This window comes from Hylaeus anthracinus, unplaced genomic scaffold, assembly GCF_026225885.1.
Source record: "Hylaeus anthracinus isolate JK02 unplaced genomic scaffold, UHH_iyHylAnth1.0_haploid 12002, whole genome shotgun sequence".
NCBI lineage: Eukaryota > Metazoa > Arthropoda > Insecta > Hymenoptera > Colletidae > Hylaeus > Hylaeus anthracinus.
This window is the reverse complement of record NW_026534349.1, coordinates 267,882-287,441: the sequence shown is the minus strand read 5'-3', so window position 1 is coordinate 287,441 and position 19,560 is coordinate 267,882. Positions and strand designations below refer to the sequence as shown.

At 42.8% G+C, this 19,560-nt stretch overlaps 1 protein-coding gene across 1 annotated transcript in view; it reads right to left on the bottom strand.

Moving 5' to 3' along the window:
* Nucleotides 1-29: 29 nt before the first annotated feature.
* LOC128892199 (uncharacterized) overlaps nucleotides 30-19,560 on the bottom strand; it is a 31,767-nt gene continuing 12,236 nt past the window's right edge. Inside the window, exons 2-8 of the mRNA XM_054152429.1 lie at nucleotides 9,269-9,370; nucleotides 8,554-8,663; nucleotides 7,670-7,845; nucleotides 2,455-2,685; nucleotides 2,015-2,162; nucleotides 1,473-1,617; nucleotides 30-1,191 (exon numbers count right to left, since the gene is read on the bottom strand). Coding sequence (XP_054008404.1) covers nucleotides 950-1,191; nucleotides 1,473-1,617; nucleotides 2,015-2,162; nucleotides 2,455-2,685; nucleotides 7,670-7,845; nucleotides 8,554-8,663; nucleotides 9,269-9,370 — 1,154 coding nt within the window. The 3' untranslated portion in view covers nucleotides 30-949. The remainder of the gene's footprint in view (nucleotides 1,192-1,472; nucleotides 1,618-2,014; nucleotides 2,163-2,454; nucleotides 2,686-7,669; nucleotides 7,846-8,553; nucleotides 8,664-9,268; nucleotides 9,371-19,560) is intronic.

Here is a 19,560-nt window from a genome sequence, read left to right as displayed (position 1 = left end):
AAGCTATTATCCTGTGAAAAAATTAACAAGAACAAGGAGGAAGGAAATTCCGAAGAAATATTTGGAAAATTCGGCGGTCGCAAAGCGGAGAAGTTTCTTGAGCACGGTTTCTTTCATGTCAACCCTAAAATCAACTCGTAATCTTCGCAATTTTTCTCCCGATGACAGTGCTTCCCAACATTTTTAACGTCATGACACACTTGGAAGAGGCTGCCATTTATAAGGCACACATTTTCAAAGAATTATCAAAAGTATTGAAAAGTATCTATTGTTCGAAGTAGATGCATTCGACGAGTGAAGATACTTGTTTAATCAACCAACGTTTTATGTTCTTCATCTTGCTATCTTTATTCGTGTATTCGAGACTCATGGAAATTCGAACCCATCGAATAATGGCTAGAGAGAAAGTATCCTCATTCGATTTGTATTTAAATAGTTTTTTCTACCTAGATGATGTCTAGTTTCCAAATGTTCAACAGCGAAGATTATGTTATACTATAACAAAATTTCACAATAACTTGTTAGGAATAAAATAGATTAATTATTTTTTACAAGGTCCACATTGGTGAAGCGTACGAGTACTTTTAGAAACGAATAAAATGTTATCGTTAGTGCCGGAGGAAGTTTGACGACTCGTTTGCAAACAAAGCGTTCTCACTAATTACAAATTTTCGTTCACGGACAGCTGTTGGGAACCATTGTCCAACAAAAAACCCATGCGTCTATCGGAGCAGATCGCGTTCCATTTCGATTCGATATCACACGAATTGGACGGGATCCAAATTCACCGTTTCTCTCTACGCGTAAAGGAAAAGAATTATACTAACAACCAGCAAGAAATTCGGTCCCCTTTTCTCGGTGGTAGCCTCGAATCCAGCCGGCTCTCAAGCTGCTTTTTATTTACAATTGGCGATTATTCGTCAGTTATCGAAACTGTTCCCCTTAAATTCTACAAGAGCTTGCAAAGATAGAGGAGAAGAAGCCCGATGGCGAAAGACAACGTCCTACACGAGGAACCATTCTCTGTACCCATGGACTTGTATACGGACAGTTCGTGAAATTCCTGTTTTATGATGGCTCCTTCTTCCGTTCTGATCGTCGTCCAACCTGTATTTTCTATCACATCCTTCGCGATCGCTGCCCTGGCTTTCGTCCTGTTCTTCCCCTTTCTGATGTACAACTGCGACAGAGCTGTGGAAGGTAACCAGTTGGCTGATTTTTCATTAAATTATTATAATATCAGAAACACCGAGGCAAAAATAAGATTTTCCTGTCTTAAGAGAGAACACCATGGTAATGCGTCAACATGGCTGAAATACAGTAGTTTTCGATAAAGAAGGTCTGTACCAAAGCACATCGAAATCGGTCACCTACACTTGGTATCTTCCCCTTGTTAGTAAGTCTCCAAAAACCTCTATTTTTCTATCAGTGTCTTTAACAATATCGAAAGCTAGAATGAACGATCGTATTACCTTCGTCAACCACAGTGTCATCTTCAAAGTCGACCTTGATGAACGTGGACATGGTCACCTCGAAGATCTTGTTTTTGTCGCTATTCGAGACTTCTATGGCCCTCTTCTTTCTACCGAAGCCTACTCGGCCGTTGCTGCATTCAATCTGAAACGGTCCAAAGAATTAGCACACGAATGCATCTAAAATATTCGATGGTTCAAGCTAGTGCTGTTCATATTACAATATACTATAAAGTCTATTTGTCAATTACAAGCCTTGTAATTACTGACTAAAACTTCGATAGAGTTCGTAATTTCTTCTTTTAATCTCTCTTGTTCTCTACAACTATCAGAAACTGTATAGTGTACTTGTCTTAGAATTTCTGCAACTTGATAACTTTTTTTAATACACACGTGAATCCCTAACAAGTTTTAACAGTCAATTAAAAAGCGTAATATGTCACGTAGCGAAGAATGATAAGACGCGAAAGAGGCTCTTGTAGACAGCACCGACTTAAACTAAACGGAGTTTGCGAGCATGCGACAGGCAAGAATCAATATACCCCTTGGCACTTGTCTAAACAGACGTTCACGGTGCCACGAAACTGAACGTATGTGCTTTCTGGGAACTTGAATGCCCGGAATTTCGCCGTCAGGAAGTCTCCGTCCACGGTGTTGAAGTTCTCGAAGAGATAGGGATCCACGGAGCACCTAAAGGCAAACAGATCGTGTAAAATCAATATATGAGACCTTTGGAATGTCGGAAGATTTCATTCTTAGGTATGGTAGATATGGTTACATGATTTCTTAATCGAACACTAAGAATAACTTGAAAACAAATTTCTTTCGCATTAGTATATGTAATATTATAATAGCAGATGTATACAACACATACTTTTCTTGAAAAACAAACTTCTTAGAGAATAAAAGTAAATTTTTTCCCGTCTAAGAGCTAAATCCATGTCTAAGAGTAATTAGAAGAGTCGCTATTATGTCATATTACCCATTAATGATTATGGTTTCCTCCTGTGACTTGGTGTCAGTGACCAACATGTAGCTGACCAACAGACCATAAACTGGTGCAGAGTGGTTGTCTAAAAAGATTTCCATCTGCAGAGGTGTACCTGGACTGACGTTCAGCTCTCCAGTAACTAGGGTGCCGCCTTGCCTGACGCCAACCCCTAAGATCGGGACTGGCGCTGACTCGGAGATCTCGCCCCTAATCTCAACCATGCTAAACAAACAAACAAACGATACAGATTAAATGTCAAGCTTAGACAACCCACGAATAGACAAGTTCATTTATCTTACAATTTTTCAATGAAATTACAATGTATTTTTGAAAAATTCTAATATGGGTCTCGGAAGCTAAACTGGCTTACTTCGCCAAATATTTATATCATTATCACCAGTAAATCACCAAGTATATAATTAAAAATAATAACTATAAAGAATTCGCGCCATAAGAGTTGTTTCAACATCATTTTCTGAATATTAATTGAAATTAATTAAAAATATTTATCCAATTGATACGAAACGTGTATCGAAGTATATATATAGAATACTACGACTTTTATCTATTTCCGAAAAAGTTATCTTCGCAAGAGAGAATATTCAAGAAAAGTGGAAATCTGGTAGCTGTTACTCAGTTTTATCAAGTCAAGTTTCATACAACTTCGTTACAATACTGATGTACGACATATGTCGAAGTTTCCATGTAGTAGTGTTTCACACAGGACACAGAGGAGTTTCTAAGGTTCAACGATGCCTATAACCTTCTAGTTCGTTGAAGAAGCTATCTACTTCCCATAGAAAAGAAGTCAGGAGACTCCAAGTTGCAATAACTAGCCCTTTCTTCCCTGTCCGATTCATCGAGCACTCAAAGACCTATTCAACATCCAGTCTTCATTTCAGCGTTGCTAAGGACGTTTTCTTCTTGGAGTTTTCTTAAGTTTAAAACCACAACACCAGGGTACAAACCGGTTATCCAAGTCTACAGAGCCTACATTATGAAATGAACATATTATTTCTTTTCATGAATCTTCTGTTCCAACTTGACAATTTTCAAACAACCCTTGCACAAACAATAGAGTTAATAATAATGGATCAAACGACTCACGATGTTTATCAAAGCAACAACACTAGAGAGCCAATCTGTTATTGAAGTTTACAGAGCCTACATTAAATATGTATATTTAATATGTGTCTGTTCAAGGAGGTTTTGTTATCCTCGACAGTTTTCAAACAAGCCTCGTACAGTCGGTAGAGTAAATAATAATAGATGAAACAAAATAAATAAAAAACGAAAATATATTATCTCTCCTCGAGAGAAGTTTTGTTATCCTCAACAATTTTCAAGCAGCCTCCTACAGCTAGCAGCTAGTTGTTAGAGTAAATAATAACAGATCAAACGACACACGGTGTTTACCCAAAGCAATAATACGTGTAGTACGAGGTCCCGTTGCATGCAATCACCATGACTCAGGGTTGGTGCAAGAAATCCAGAACGAAAGGAAATCGTTTCAAGGAATTTCCTTCGAATCTTTTCAATCGCGTTACAATGATTCCTTTCGCGGGAAGGCTAGATTAGCATTAGAACATTGCAATCTGGCGAACGGAAAGATGCGTGCGAATGTAATTTCCGTGCAAAAACAATCGAACGAATGGCATCCCGCGACAACGCCAACGAGCAAATCCCGATGATCTGCATGGACCGGTGGACAGTTATAAAGGAACTCTGTTCGACCTGGGCTACTTTCGACACTCGTAGACTCCTCTAAACGTCAACCTGAGTCACTGGTGCGCTTCTGCAGAATCATCCGTCGTTTCCGCGGAATGGTGCGTCCCGCAAATTGAACGGTGCGAGCTCTAAACGGTACTGAAGTCACGGAACGATGACGAAGAGGGCGGAAAAAAAGGCAATGGAGGTTCCCGTTTGGCCTCTAGCGAGCCCACTGCGAACAGCAAGTGGTGAATACTATTAGGTGAATGGATGAAATAACCTACGATAAACTTAATTCTGGACAATTTTTAATATCGTTCTCCGTCAGCGATCAAATGCTAATTAACTTGTATTCCATTCCTATTCTGATTTTTCGTCCACGATTATTGACAGTGTCCCGAGAATCATGACGTCCGACCATTTCGTTACGACGAGCATCCCGTGCGTCGAGTGACTGCAACTCACGAGTTATAATAATTATAATAACAATAATCAACGTTGGATCGAATGGATGTAAATGAACGTCGCGACCGTAGGGTATCACAAGTATTTCTCGAGTGGTCGATCGTTCCTCAATGTAGCCGGCGCGGCGTGGCGGCGGCAGCGATCTCCAATCGCGATGAACGCATCCGATCGGCCGTGCATGCAATTCCCATCGACTTTGTGAAAGCAGAAACAGTTATCAAGATCGAGAAAGAATTTCCCTCGCGGTGCGTGGCTCTCGACCCCGTGGTATCGTCTCTCGCGCGATAATTCAACAATAAAGGCTTGTTACGGCTTCCTGGTCGCGAGGCGACATCGGGGGATCCGAGGAATCCACGGGACAGTCGTCGCGAGCTACGATCGATTAGTGCCAATAAATTAGCTTAACCGCAAAACAGGAACGGGGAGAAAAATTCCATCGCGAGTCCCTTGTCGAGTTTCCCTGTGTGTAAGTATATACTGGAAGAATGTCGCCACGGCGAGAAGTGAGTTTCGTCGAGGACGGAACAGGACGAGAAGAGCCCGCGCGACAGCCGTCCGCTCGCTGCCAAGTTAAAATTGCATTACGGCTTCTCTGCCATCTGTCTCCTGAACGGACGGTATGCAAACAAGCGGCCAGCACGCGCGTAAATCACAATTTGGCAACCGATCGCTTGGGAACGCATCCTATCTACACCTCTCGACGAGAAACTCTCGCCTCGCCTCCAATTTTTATTAGGAATCTTTCTGTGGCTATGGAAACCAAGAAAATGTATTCGTAATCAATTATAGTAAATAAAGTAGTTGGTCTTGTTATTCTTGAAAATGGCAAAAATATACCTGAATGAAATTTCCTATTTAATCCTGTCACCGGCACAGAACTTTTCCAACAGTCGTTAATAAGCTCCTGTTAGTTTCGTTCTGTTCAAACTTCTCGAGTCTTTGATTCAACTCCCTCGACTTGAAATGCTCGTATCCTCGAGGACCCTTCGACAGGATCGTTAGTACCTCGTAGACGACAATTTCCATGTTGGAGGTGTGGAAGAAGGATCCCCTCGGATGGTTGAGCGCCGACATGCTGGGACTTTTTGCTGCGGATACACGGGGAATACGAATGACTCGCGAAGTGAGTTTTATCGAGCGCGTGGAAAAAGGAGAGAAGACTCTGTGACGCGACGTGTTCGAAGCTAAAATTACATTTCAGGTTTTCCAGCAGCTGCTCGCTATATAGTCTCGAATGAATAAATTGATCGTGAAACCTTGAGTCGACTCGATGATGATCACGACTGTCGAAACGACGCCGACGCGAGTTTCTATTATATCGGTTTTAATGTTTTCATCTCGAGACAATGTCAACGAGGTCTTGCTCAGAGTTCTCGTTTAATCGCAGAATGGGTCTTGGAAACCACTTTGCATACGGAATGACTGGCATCGATTCATTAACGGCACTCTAGGGGCTTGGATGATGATGGTGTACTTCGAAGTGACGTTACATTGCTTTATGATTCGCCTAGCTTTCACGACCCTCTTCTGTTGCTACCTTAGCCCTTAATGAACTACTTAATGTGTCATTTCGCACGTGTCATTTCCATTTTTATCATAGACGTCACGTTGGACGTGGCACGGTAAGTTTTAGTCTAACGAAAGCAGTTTAAGTGAACTTTTTAATAGAAAACAAAATAAGAGTGCCTACTATTAGGCCCTTGCAGTGTCTATTTGCAATTACTAGACGGCGCATTTTATGCATTCATGATGTATGGAAACATATGCAGAATGTCGTTTTATAGAATAATATCATAATAATAATAATAATATTTCATTTTGCCATAGAGGTATACATTCTGTATACGTTAAGCATGTTTTACATATTTGCATATGCCATAAATACTTAAAATCTGCAGTCTAGTAATTACTAACGAAACTCATACACAGTTGAGAAAATTGTACGGTTATGAAAATGACTTGCTATGTTGTGTAATAAAACTGGCAACTTTTTTCTACCGTATAGTAATGACGCTATATTCCTAATATTAATAATATGCACGTGGATGGAACTATTACCGTTATGGTACATGCGCTGGCAATCTGAGGTATTTAGTTGGTTTGTTCGTGGCGAAGAGGTAACATTGCGTGTATTGTAGTGTCCGCGCCTCCCATACCCAACAATAAGGAGTCAAATAAGAACACGAAACGTAGGGTACGGGATTGGTCGCGTAGGTAAAAGCGGTCGACTGTGGATCCGCGAGGATCGTGGCTTCGAATCCCCGTGCCTCATTTTTCGGTTAGACTCCTACAGTATAATGTATCCTTCGACTTTTCGTTTTCCTGCGAGGATACTTATTGTTAGTAGATTCAATTGGAAATTAATCTTCTTATAATACAGTTAATATCAGTGTTCAAGTGATTTGTTTTTGCACCACAGTCTGGAACAGTCAGACGAGAAGGAAATGCTTCGTACAGTCCTGAGTAACACGAATGAAAGGAAGACTCCGAGGAAGGTCTCAACTATTATTTTTCTATGCTATTTACTGTCTACTAGTGTCTATTAGTTGAAACTGTCCTCGACGGGCAGAGACGCAACTGTTGCGCGTGCAGAATCGCTCAGCCGCGTTCAACAGCTGCTCCGCTCTTTGTCGCTGCACTCGCAAATGTTGCAACGAATAAACGACTCATGATTAGTGCTGCGACTTCTCGGGCAATTTTTCTGTTTTCGAATAGCACTAGTGTTGATATACATTCGAATGATAACATTCGAAACACCGAAAATCTAATACTCGAATAGTGATATTCAAAGAATGCTATTCAAATAGTGATACTCGAATACCGACACTTACGAAATGATATTCACATAATGATACTCTAACGGTAGTACTCGAACAGCGATACTCCGATACTAATACTTAAATGGAAAGAGTCGAATAATAATAGCGAAACTTTACTTGGCAGCAATCGAACACGTATCAGATATTGGAATCAACAAACTATTCGAATACTCCTACTTTTACTTATGGTCTACCATTAAAAAACAACTCACTCTGGTTCCTGAAAGCCTGCTGGAAAGACGCTGCGTCGAACCGTGGTGTGATTGGACTCGACCGAGATGCTAGGCTTCACGAGGACCTCGGTGATGACACACTTTACCGTGAATGTGTGCTTGCTGGAATCCACGGGCTCCTCCACTATTATTCGATGGAAGTACACTTTCTGACCCTGTACAATGCAATTACGCGTCTATAGTATCGCTCGAATCCATAGGATACTCCTATGCAGGAAAACAATGGCTCAAGCCGCGACAACTTATCCTTATTCGCCTAGCGAATCGATTCTCGTACGTTCATCGCCTACGATTCACTTTCATTTCACTGGATCCGAGCTTAACCCTAGTCTAGACGGTCTATTTTTGCTTGCCTAATAAATGACGTGTGTCTGGTAGACTCGTGAGAAATTCAATAATCATTTTTTCAAACTTTGTTGCGTATACTTTGTTTGCTATACGAGTATATATACCTGTACATATACTACTCCCATATTCATGAATTAATTTTGGTCGATGAAATCAAGCCTCCTTTGTGTATCTTCATATGTATAATAAATGTATTACCACTTTACATGTAAATTCGCAAGCACATCTGTCTGACAGACACACGTTGAGATTAATCGATCCTCAACTTTTACTCGGAGGGCAACAGACCCGGAAAGAATTTATTCCAAGAGCTTCGAGACGTGCCAAGAATGGTAAATTCATTGTGAATTGGCTAACGGCCTATCGTTCGAGGCACGACAAAATCGATCGAGCTGCATAAATCACGGCTGCATCGCCGTCGACTATATCACGGGGATCGACCATTTTAATTATTCGGAAGTCGTACACTATCCCCGTCGTGTTATCCACGATGAGACCTCGTAATTATGTCCTACCGTGACTTTGTTAACGACTTTCGTGATACCGCATCGTAATATGTCCTCCTCCAGGAGCGATAACCGGAACGTTGCGACGCCGTTGCTCAGTCGGGCCTTGCACGCCTCGTCTGCAAAACAAGATACGTTTCAGTGGTTTCAGTTTATAGTTCATGGACACACCAGTGGAGTGTGTGGGACATTTCAGGTGGAAATAAATTATGTCAATCGGACAGGTATATCTGTAACTCGTCTCTATATTTAGAGATGCTTAGGTTAATAACTAGGTAGATGCTATTCAATAATCTTTGGTGAGCTTGGAAATAGTTTTTGAGGATGAAGGTGAGAAGGGATGGAATGGATGAGGAATGTGTCGAAAGAAACAGCGAGGAAAGAGAAGGAAGATAGGTAGATAGGTAGATAGGTGGATATAGTTCATTCATTTTTCAATTTGATTATAATATTGTACAAAAAGAAATTCTTCTAACCATTAGTTCATATTTAATTGTACAACTCGTAATAATATAATATAATCGATAAAGTTATTCAAAATGATTAAAATTCCAACCGAACAATCCTTTTTCACGTAAAAACAAGTTACTTAAGAGTCATATGAACCAAATGTAGCAATCTAGAATTTTTTTTTTCACCTGGAATGTCTAATCGTTCCACTGTGTATCGATAATGTTGTAATCCTGGAAGGGGTGGTTGGCGAGAAATACGAATCGATCCTTACCTGGAAACTCCTTCAGCTGCTGGAGATATATACTAGCCTGTGGGCTGCTCCTCACGATGTCGACCTCCATCCACTGCTCGGAGCATCTCACTTTGCTCTGAACTGAAACGAACAAACGAGAAGAAATTTTAGAATTTGTCGCGTAGACGAGTTTCAGTCATGTTACAAAGCCCACACTTGATGCCGCAACTTCTTTATTTTCTTTATTTATTCAACAGGCACTCTGTTACAGGAAGTACGAGGATGTAAATATATTTATCATTGTCGACTGGGGAATCAAGTTATTCTTCTTATTTTATTAGTTTCTTTAATTTATTAATTTTATATCGACGGCCTTTAAGCTGTGTATTATGTTATTATAATTAGTAATTATATTATTAGTTTTACATGTGTTGGTTCACGTACTCGTCAGTTACATGATTCTATGTATTTAATTTTTGGAAATGTTTTTATTTTATTTCATTATAACATGACACTTCCATCGCTGTATAAAAAAAAAAGGGGGAAAAATTTCCCAACTCATACGAAAGTTCCCATGCACGTATGAATACTACCTCGACCATAACTCTGCGTTACTCTCGCGCATTATCTACCATAAAAACACGCTTCATTAACCATACAAGTCAAAAATGAATAATTTTAATTGAAATGTACACCAGCCGCTCGCACGAGAGACGCTATCTGGCTCGAAGGGAAAAGTGCGCGAAACTTTGGTCGAAAGTTCCTCGATGCAGCAGGAAGTCGGTCCGTATCAGGAAATTGTAATTCGAGTAGCCGAAAGAATATAGGAACCAGTTTCGCAGGAAACGGTATAAAATGTCAGGCGATATCGCGCGCCGATGGATGAACGTTTCGGAAAAAGGGGTTAGAAAACGTTTGGAAACGCGGCGCAGCAGGATCGTTGCTCGTGCTCGAGGTAAAAGAGGACGAAGAAGAAGCAGACCGGCGTAGCCGCAAACTAACTTGCAGTATACCACGGTAATTGCCCCATAAAGTCGTAAACGTCCCGACCTTGAAAAGCGACCAGCTCGACACCGCGCGCTCGAGAGACCGGTCGCTGATGTATATCCCACTGGGGCTGGTCCCTGTTTATTCGCGGTACTCGATGATAGATACTTTCACCGTTCGCGAGTAATGTCCGCGGGATACACCGAAACCACCGGTTTACATTATCGCGATGAGAAAGAACGGTCTATCGCTGCCGCGAGTCACGCACGTACAAGAAATCGCCGCGTATCCTGCCCGATCGTTTCCACCGCGGATAATTGAATTTCCAGTCGTAAATCGTGATACGGAAATAAACGCGACTAGATCGACAACTAATTCGATCGGCAGCTCCTAGACCGCGGTTACCATCGAATACGGACGTTAATAGCGGCGCCGCGCCGCTGTAGCCGAGCAACTTGCTGTTTATTTGGAATGTTTCGAGTTTTATCGTTTCCAATAGTGAATCATTCTTTTTATGGGCTTGGTGAATTTTTTCGAAAGTTTAATGGCATTAGGTATAGGCTTCATTACAAATTTCATTGGTTTCTGGTAAACCTGTCCTGAGATATAAAGCATAGCGATCGCTATGCGTATCAACAATTTTTTTTAAGGCCTAGTAGCATTACAGCTCTATATATAGAGAAGTCATCGTGTTTTGTGATTTTCTGATAAACCATTCCGGAGATATAAAGAAAAATGGAGTTTTTAAGCTTATTACCCTACTACCCGTTCGTTAGATATTTGCTAAAACATTCAGAGCTTAAAATTACATTTTTTAAATGTTTAGAAAAGTTGTAGCCTTTCAACGAGGATAGATTCTATTCGACTGGTCCCCCCCCTCCCCCCGCCTTAGAATTCCCAATTAAAATCATCCCGCAGGCAAAGGGTTAATTCAGAGAGTCAACAACATCCTCCATCTGCCGCAACTCATCCACCTCTAGTACGTTAACGAGTAGACCGGCAGTTTCGCGTCTTCCCTGGGATAATTCCCCGGCGGTTTCCTTTCCATTCGTCATCTCTGACCTCTCGCAATTGATATTATCAGAGGCCCCCGGCGTCACCCCCGCCTGCTCGAGACCTCCCCGCATATCCACGGTTTCCGCGTGTCCATCAGCGCGCGTGGTTAACGCGTAAATTACGTGACCGCGCGGCGTGTCGCTTTCAAATAGCCCCGGGGGCCGGCGGCGCGGCGGTCTTTTCCATTAGCAAGTTTAAACGCTCTCCTAGGTAGCACCAGCATCATCTGCGCGATCCACCGAGGTACGATCTCTCTCGAGGAAGGTCCGTGACCTTAAACTCCTCTCCCTCTTCTTTCCTTTGCCTCTCTCTCCACCTTTTTTTCCCCCATTTTTGACCATCGCTCCGCGTTTTTGCCTCGTCTCGTTTATTTGTCCCTGGTAGCACCAGGTTCAAAGATACCCGTCCTCGGGCCGCGCCGTGTCCGAGAATCGTCCGGGTTTCTTCGTTTTCTTCTCCGCAGCTGGTTCTTCGTTTCCCCGTCTGTTAGCGTACGCGCCTCTTTGTGTTTTGATCCGCGGCGTGTCGATGTCGGTTCGAAGTCGTCGCGAGAGATCCTGCACCTCCCGTTCCTTCTTCCCTTTTCCTTCGTCTTCAGCCCTTCCCGTGCGTCGCGGTGTCATTTATTTACCTCGCTGTCAGACGCGTCGGACGACTTCCTGTTTCGGTTCTTCAACGTCGCATCCACGAGGCCCCAAAGGCGAACGAGTCGACGCGGCAGCTTTTTTTCCGAGGTGTGTCGGACACTCTCGTCCCATTGTTTTCGTAATTTATGCCGCTGATAGGGATCCGTTTTCATTGGCGGGCCGAGGGGTGGAGGCCTGGTTGAGCCGAACCGTGCAGAGGATCGCCTAAAGCTTGGAGGTCGGCGACCTTCTTCCGAGGCAGGGGCCACTGGCCAGCTGGTGTTACTGACTGCGATAATATTCGATCCCGTGATTAAATCGCGGAGATGTTTTATAGCTGGTCCGGTTATGTCTAACCGTTACTCTACAAAGCTTCTGGATATATGCAAACAATTCTTCTCACAAACGATGCTGCGAGACCAGCAACGTCCGTGACCCCCACGCATCTTCTCTTCTTTATTATTCCCGGTTTCTTCTTCCTTTCTGCGCTTCTTTCCGCCATTAAATCCGAGAAACACGCACCACCCTGCTCAGAGAATTCCCCCTTCCCTTCCCACACCCATCCCGTTTGCGTTTCATTTCCTCCTCAGGGTCTATACCCGAGATTGAGATCTCAGGGGGCTACGAAGAAGTCCAAGTTGACCTCTTCGGTCCCGAGAAGCCCTCGAGGTCCTCTCCTTGCAGTCCCACGTTTTCCCACTTTGTAATTCAGATGAAGAGTATATAACTCATATAACTCATATAACTATAACTCATTAAAAAATCAATTTTCCATCAAACAATGGAACCATCCTTTTCCCAGCTAGCCCTGTCAGAGATACGACGATAGTAATAACTAGTCCCCCTTAAATCATCCTACATTTCAAGTTGTATTTTTACTCTAGCTTCTTGTGTCGTAAGGATATTTTTTCTTGGTTTCCAGCCCATCAGAGGTTAACCTCTCTTTTCTAATCAACGCCATTGAAAAGTAACCAGTACTTCGATACCTCCCATGTACCAACAGCTCCTCGGTAATGTTGATCGGGACCGCACGCGGAGCAATTACACTCTCTAATCGCGACTGATGCCACTCGGGACACTCCTTCTCTATCCGTGACTCAGCAGCCGGTATCAGCGCGTGCAGCCTCCCGGCGATCTTTATTTCGTTTCAAGATCCAACGCGGATAACGTCCAAACGCTGAGGTATGCTCCTAGATCCTCGAAAGGATCCGCGACCCTGAACTTTGTCCTCTTCCTCTTCTTCCTCGACGTATCTTTATTTCTCGCGTTCCTTCGTGCATCGAGCAGCACGCGACCATCGAGATAGAGTCCCGAGAATGAGAATCGGTCGACGAGTGACCGGTTTCACTGTCGATAGCGGAGATATTCCTCCCGGATTTGCATGAATATTCCTTCGAGAGTTCTCCGGTCTTCCGGTTGGCGTCTCTTTCCACATAGCGGCAGGCGCGAACGTCTTTTCTCCGACTGTCTCGTAAAGTTGCCGAGGGAACGGGATGGAATTGATGTAAATTACGGCAACGGTACGATCGTCGGGGATTACAATAATTTGAGGCCATTACCGGTCGAGTGTTAAGACCAGAGCGAAGCGGCGTAATTACGCGTCATCGCGCGATCTTGCGTTCCCTGACGAGGAACTACTCTCCCGGTCGGGGATCAAGGACATTTGTATCGAGAGATCGAGAAAGTCGGGGCCAGGGAACGATTAATTTCCGTATTAATCGTGTGCTGTGTAGAATATGTCCTCTGTTATTCTCAGTCAGAGTGTTGATCCGAGGCACAGTGCCTTTGCGGCAAGAGCCATTCTTCACGTAGAGGAGAAGCAGGCGATGAATCGAGAGAACAGCTGTTGGTATGGTTTAGGAATAGAATTTCAAGTGACGTGAATTCACGTCAGCGGTCGAGAATCTGCATAATACCACAATTTCAGGGAGTGAGATCACTTTCTGAAACAATACAGACTTTTCATTCTTATTTGAATCGATATTTGTGGAATTCGGGTACTTTTAGAAGCCCACTCGAACGAATTAGACAAAATAATCACAATTAAATTATGAACATAGTTCAAAATTAGATCCTGTTTAGACGTCTGAAGCACGCTATTAATCAGCCACATCTGCTGGTAATACTAACGACTCGAGCAACTAATGAACCCTTTCAGTCATGTCGTTCCATACAAGGGACGATATTACGATGGAGAATACAAAGCCCCAGGCAATAAAACCATATCAAAGTTGATTATGTTTATATGAGACGACATCCTTGGGCAATCTTTCTTAGACGAACAAGCTTTTAAATGTAAAATATGAAATACATGATTCACAGCAACCAATGGCAATTTTATACTCTATGGCAATAGTGAAAAGACGATAAAGAAACGTGACCGTGTCATCGACATAGTTCGTGGGTTCGAGATCGTTTGCAATTCCAGCGATCGCCCTCGAAGATCACGGTGTTTCCGATCTAATTTCTCGATTTCTAAGCGATCAACGGGGGTCCAGCACCCCTGCGGACTCGATCAGACCACGTCCGTGCTCTTGGAGGCGATAGAGCCGCGATAATGATCGTTATATTAACCCACCATGGCGCAATTGGCCGCAAATTAGCCAATTTCTCGTCGCCGGAACGAAACGGCGCGTTTCGTTTCTAGCCGCGATGTCCCTAATTACAAGCTGCGATCTGTTTCTCACGCGAAAGGGATACCAAACGCGAGAAGGAACGCCCAAGCTCCCGCTTCCTGTTCGACTTCCCTCGATTCCACGATTATCGACTAGCTCAATAATTGCTAACCGTTGGAAATTCCTGTGCACAGTGGTGCCTCGACCAATTCAGCTGTGACGTGAGAGGAAATTCTCAAGTCGAGTCATGTCAATTTGTTTGGATGTTTTATATAATTCGATAAAATTTGAAAGTATCGTGGTGCCCGAATAACTATAGACTAGAAATTTGAATGTTGCAAGTAATTACGAAATGCACAAAGTATGAAATAATATAAAAATTTTAATTTACTATTTTTTCATTTTATGTAAGTAGGTTTACAAAGATTTTATTTTGCATAAAGATCCGCAATTTAATTATAGCTGATGTATCGTGGTTCGAGGATGTTTGTCTCGATCGGATATATAAATAGTTCGTCACCTGGGTCAGGTTTGCGATGCAACAGATATAATCATTCCTCTCCGAGCGAACGAGTCATCAGTCACGGTGACATCGCTCGTAATCCGAAGTCGACAAATGAAGCGATTCTACAAATTGATAAATAGCGATCGCAAAAAGAAACGAAAGGCCTCTTAATCGTTACACGATACGCTACATTGGTTCGTAACGAAGTACGCGCGATATTAATTGCGACAATTTCCAGCGAGCGACGTCCACCTGGGGACCCTCGTTCGCCGGTGCGGTGCGGGCGCCGCGCCGCGCCGCGCCGCCCCGTCACGTTAATTAAACGGCTTGGCTGCGTTTTCATGCAAATAAACGTACGACTCGCGTTCCGCGGGCTACCGTCAACGCGAAAGTCGTCCCTCTGCATAATTCAATTACGCCTGGTCGCTGTTCATCGATCTCGACCGCGGGATCATAAGTTATCCGACACTGTAACAATGCTACTCGACGTATTGCGAGTGGTAGATGTGCTGCCTAGCGTGAAGTATTTGGAAAAAGATACGTTCAATTCCCACGTTCGTTGGGATTCTTCAAACGAGACCTGATACTCAAAAGCCTGGGCATTTCTTGCACAAGAATTATGATGGAAAACAATTGGTGTTTGTAATCGAAAGGCAGGTTGGAATCTCTCTAGGGAGAAAACAGGGGAGAAGAAGAGATAGATATTCCTAATGAGAAAGTTGTAAAGGTAGTAGGATCCAAAATTTGGTTACAGGAACTTGCTGAAGATGTGGATGAGAGGAGGAATTCACGTGGTACCTGTAGATAGGACTCGAGTGACGGAATGATTCCAGCACGATGATAATTTAAAGGAAAATTTACGATCTTCTTTTGCAATAATTCGTGACTGAAAATCCTTCGAGATCCTTCGAGATATTATGATAACGAGCAAACTAATGGGAAAATTAGTTTGAGAAAGTGATACTAAATAAAAATGAAAATTGAAACCGAGACTATGGGTATGCCGGATGGTAGAAGACTCTGAACCAGCGTTCTCCCACCGCAGGGATCTTTTCTAACCTGTCCCAAGGCATACATTACACCCTGGGATCGTAAGGTCAACAATTGTTAAGTTATCGTTTCCTCTTTGTTCTACGTTCCCCTCCTTTCATATATCAGAATCGCGCAACGACGCGACGAGCAAGGGGATACAAGAAATCGTAGTTCCACAGAGGAGATAGGGATTATCGAGTCACCACGCACTTAGCGTGGAGGTATCGGGAAGATACCAGCGAGATATCAAGCGGTCGTAGCCGACGTCGACGCCAGCGTCGAGGCGTCCTCGCCGCGCGACCATATGCAGCCTCTTTCAAGCCGATTCCGCCGTTTCCCGCGGTGCTATCGACAGAATCACGGACCGCTAATGATCACTGATGATCAGTGATTTACCGCTGGCAGTCGTCGTAATCGGACCAGCGTGTACCGCCACGGCCAAAGGAACCGGAACGAAATCACCGTTATAGAGTCTCAGCAGCTCCTGTTTTATCACTCTCGCGGCCAACCTGCCTCGCATCGATTACCAACTTTCGATCCTGTTACGCAGCCTGCAACGTTTTCTGCTTCGTCGACTCGTGCTCTGGCTACCAGCAGAGATCACGCGAATGATTTCCAATCAAGTCGGAGATACCGAAGCGAGCCATCAAATATTCTGGGACACTGGTTCGCTCGATCTAACGTAAAATCTATTGGAATGTAAATAATGTTAATAAAATGTATATGGAAGATGGGTTCCTCAGGTAAAGGTGTAAATTGATATTATGGCTCATTGTATGGAAAATGGTTTAGTTTCTTTTTAATGTCTTTCGCGATGGTCAAATCTATAAGATTTCAATTGAATTATAAGAATTCGTAGATGGTCGGGGCTTGGAAAAACATCACCTATGGTCGACACCTGCAATCTACAACCACCTGTATATCATTTGCATTCGACCATTGCGAACTATTTCAGCGTACAATTCAAACAGAAATTTGTATTAGCCGAGTAACGGACGACCTGATCGTTATTCAAATTTTTTATAGGCGCGAGAGTGCCGCTTATCTCCGTCGCGCGTCGCGTCGCATCGCGTCGCGTCGGTTAGTCACGGAGCGCAATCGGGACAAAGAGCAAGGTGCATCGGGCACTGGTCAATTGCGTAATGAATAATTTATCACGGTCGACGATCCGTGCACGAATTATGCGCGTATCCCGCAATTACCGTTAGCCGCATTTTCGGTAAATAATCGGAGGGAACCCGATTAAATCGCGGCAGCGCGTCGCCATTATTTAAACAATTTTACGCCTGGGCTCGCCTTGGCGTATAAAACGTTCACACGCGTCGTTACATTGCCGGCTCGATGCGCATTTTTTCGGTCCGCATTCTTCGGTGGTATTGTGCACGAAACGTAACGACTTTGATTCCTCGCCGCGGGGAATCCGCGGTATTCTATCGACGGTCACGATTTCGGCGGAAATGAAATTCTTTAATAACGAGTCACGCGTAACGGGATCCCCTGCGTTTTTCGTTCGCGAAAACGTCATGTGCGGTCGGTATCAGTATTTATTTCAAGTGTTTCATAGTTTGTTACACTGACGCTTTCTTCTTAACCTTTACAGACCTCAATTATTTTGTTTTCTCGTATTTTTATTGCGAGATTAGCGTAGAGCAAAAATTCTTTTAACAAAGTAGTTACCGCATTTTAGGGACCACGTGATGGTAAATCAATATAATCAAACTCGTTCCTCGAAGGAAAGTATTAACATTTAAACGTACGTTTTTTGCAATGTTGGAAGAACCAGTAGACGAATAACGAAGACAATTACTTGGTGAGAACATTATGGAATTCGATATAAAGTAATAACGGAAATAATTAATCTTAATATATAACACATTGCTAACTGTACTTTTGTACAGTATTGTACATCCAAAGTATTGGATGGATTTAAATTTATAATAATTTCCATTCGAAAGGTATTACATGTTTTATTCATGATGAAGAATTCAGTTCGATGGGGCGTATAATTTTGCCATAAGTTAATAAGTAAATTTGTTTAGTTGCTATAAGGATGGCATAATCTTGGCACTATAAATTTCAAGAGTGGAGTTGAGAAAATTACTCTAAAACCTGAACATTCTCTGAACATGTTTCTCAGAAAGAACGAATTCAAATTATTCCTATCACAAACACACATCATATAAACATCCTAACATCATTATTCTCCTCTTCTTTCCATCTCAGACGTCCTAAGTCAATTGACGAATTGCTCGTGCTCGAAAGTAAAACTCGTATAGAAATCGATCGAGAGTGGAAGCAATCGATATTCCTCGTTCAACGTCGTAAAGTATCGCTTACCAAGCAGCGATAACTTTCTCGATAATCGCGATTTTGTGATGAATCGCGAGAACGTATCGCGTCAGACACAACGGGATAATTCATGGAGAAATTATTCGCGAGACGATAATCCCTCGCGATTCAGAGGGACTTGCTCGTGCTGTCGTTGCCGAGATATCGGATCGGACTGGCTCTATCTCCGTGGCGACTTCCGGCACGCTTTATTATCCGGACTTTGTAGCTCTCGACCCGAGCGCGGAATACATTTTCCAGAGGATACTCGTGGGCTTATCTGATCACGGGATTTAATTGTTTCCTCGAGTTCGTCCTTCCCTCGTTGAGTCTCGGACGTCTCCCGAAGGGGAATAACATCAGAGCTCCCGTATCCCGCTGGAAATTACGACAACTTGATTCATGTCACTTGAAAATTACTCGCGGAAATCCGATCCACACTTTTCAGTTTCTGCGCATATAAGGAACTGGAAAGAGGTTATTTTGCATATATAATAGTGGCCAATACATTTTAGATTAAATTCTTTTGTGCAATTATTTACAGGCCAATGGAGTTTGTCATAAGAAAATTAGTTATTGCGTAGTTTCATTAGGATACATTAGGTTTTTTTTGATGTAAATGAAACCTTTAGTGCCCAGTAGCATGCACGTTTACTACTCATGGAGAAGTTAATCTAATCAAAGGAAACACAACTTACGATAATGAAACGCTTTAGTGTACTTACTACGCGTACGATATGTACACGCGTTAGATAAATTGAGTTTTCAAAGTGTAATAAAAAAAATAATGTGGACTTGTGGAGAAATTAGGATGAAACGGCAAAAGTATCATCCTATTATTTAAATAAATCACCCTAAACCTTAATAAAAATTGGTTAGACCAAGGAAAGTCAAACTTCAACAAGGATTCAAAGAAAACCACAACCTGTTTATTTTCGAGAAACGATCTGCATGGCGATGAAGATTGCCGTGCGTTTTGCGCGTCGTTAATTCATTTTTAATTTCAGCCGTGTCGTTACCCGTTCTCGGCAACGTATAATTACCGCAAAGTATAAGTAAACTGTCCGACGCCGACGGCGCGACGGACCGGGAATAGGAGTCGAGGCCAGATTTATTCCATTTAATAGGGAAACTAATCATCGAAGAGCGCATTGGCGGAGAGGAGGAATTTTCTGGTACAAC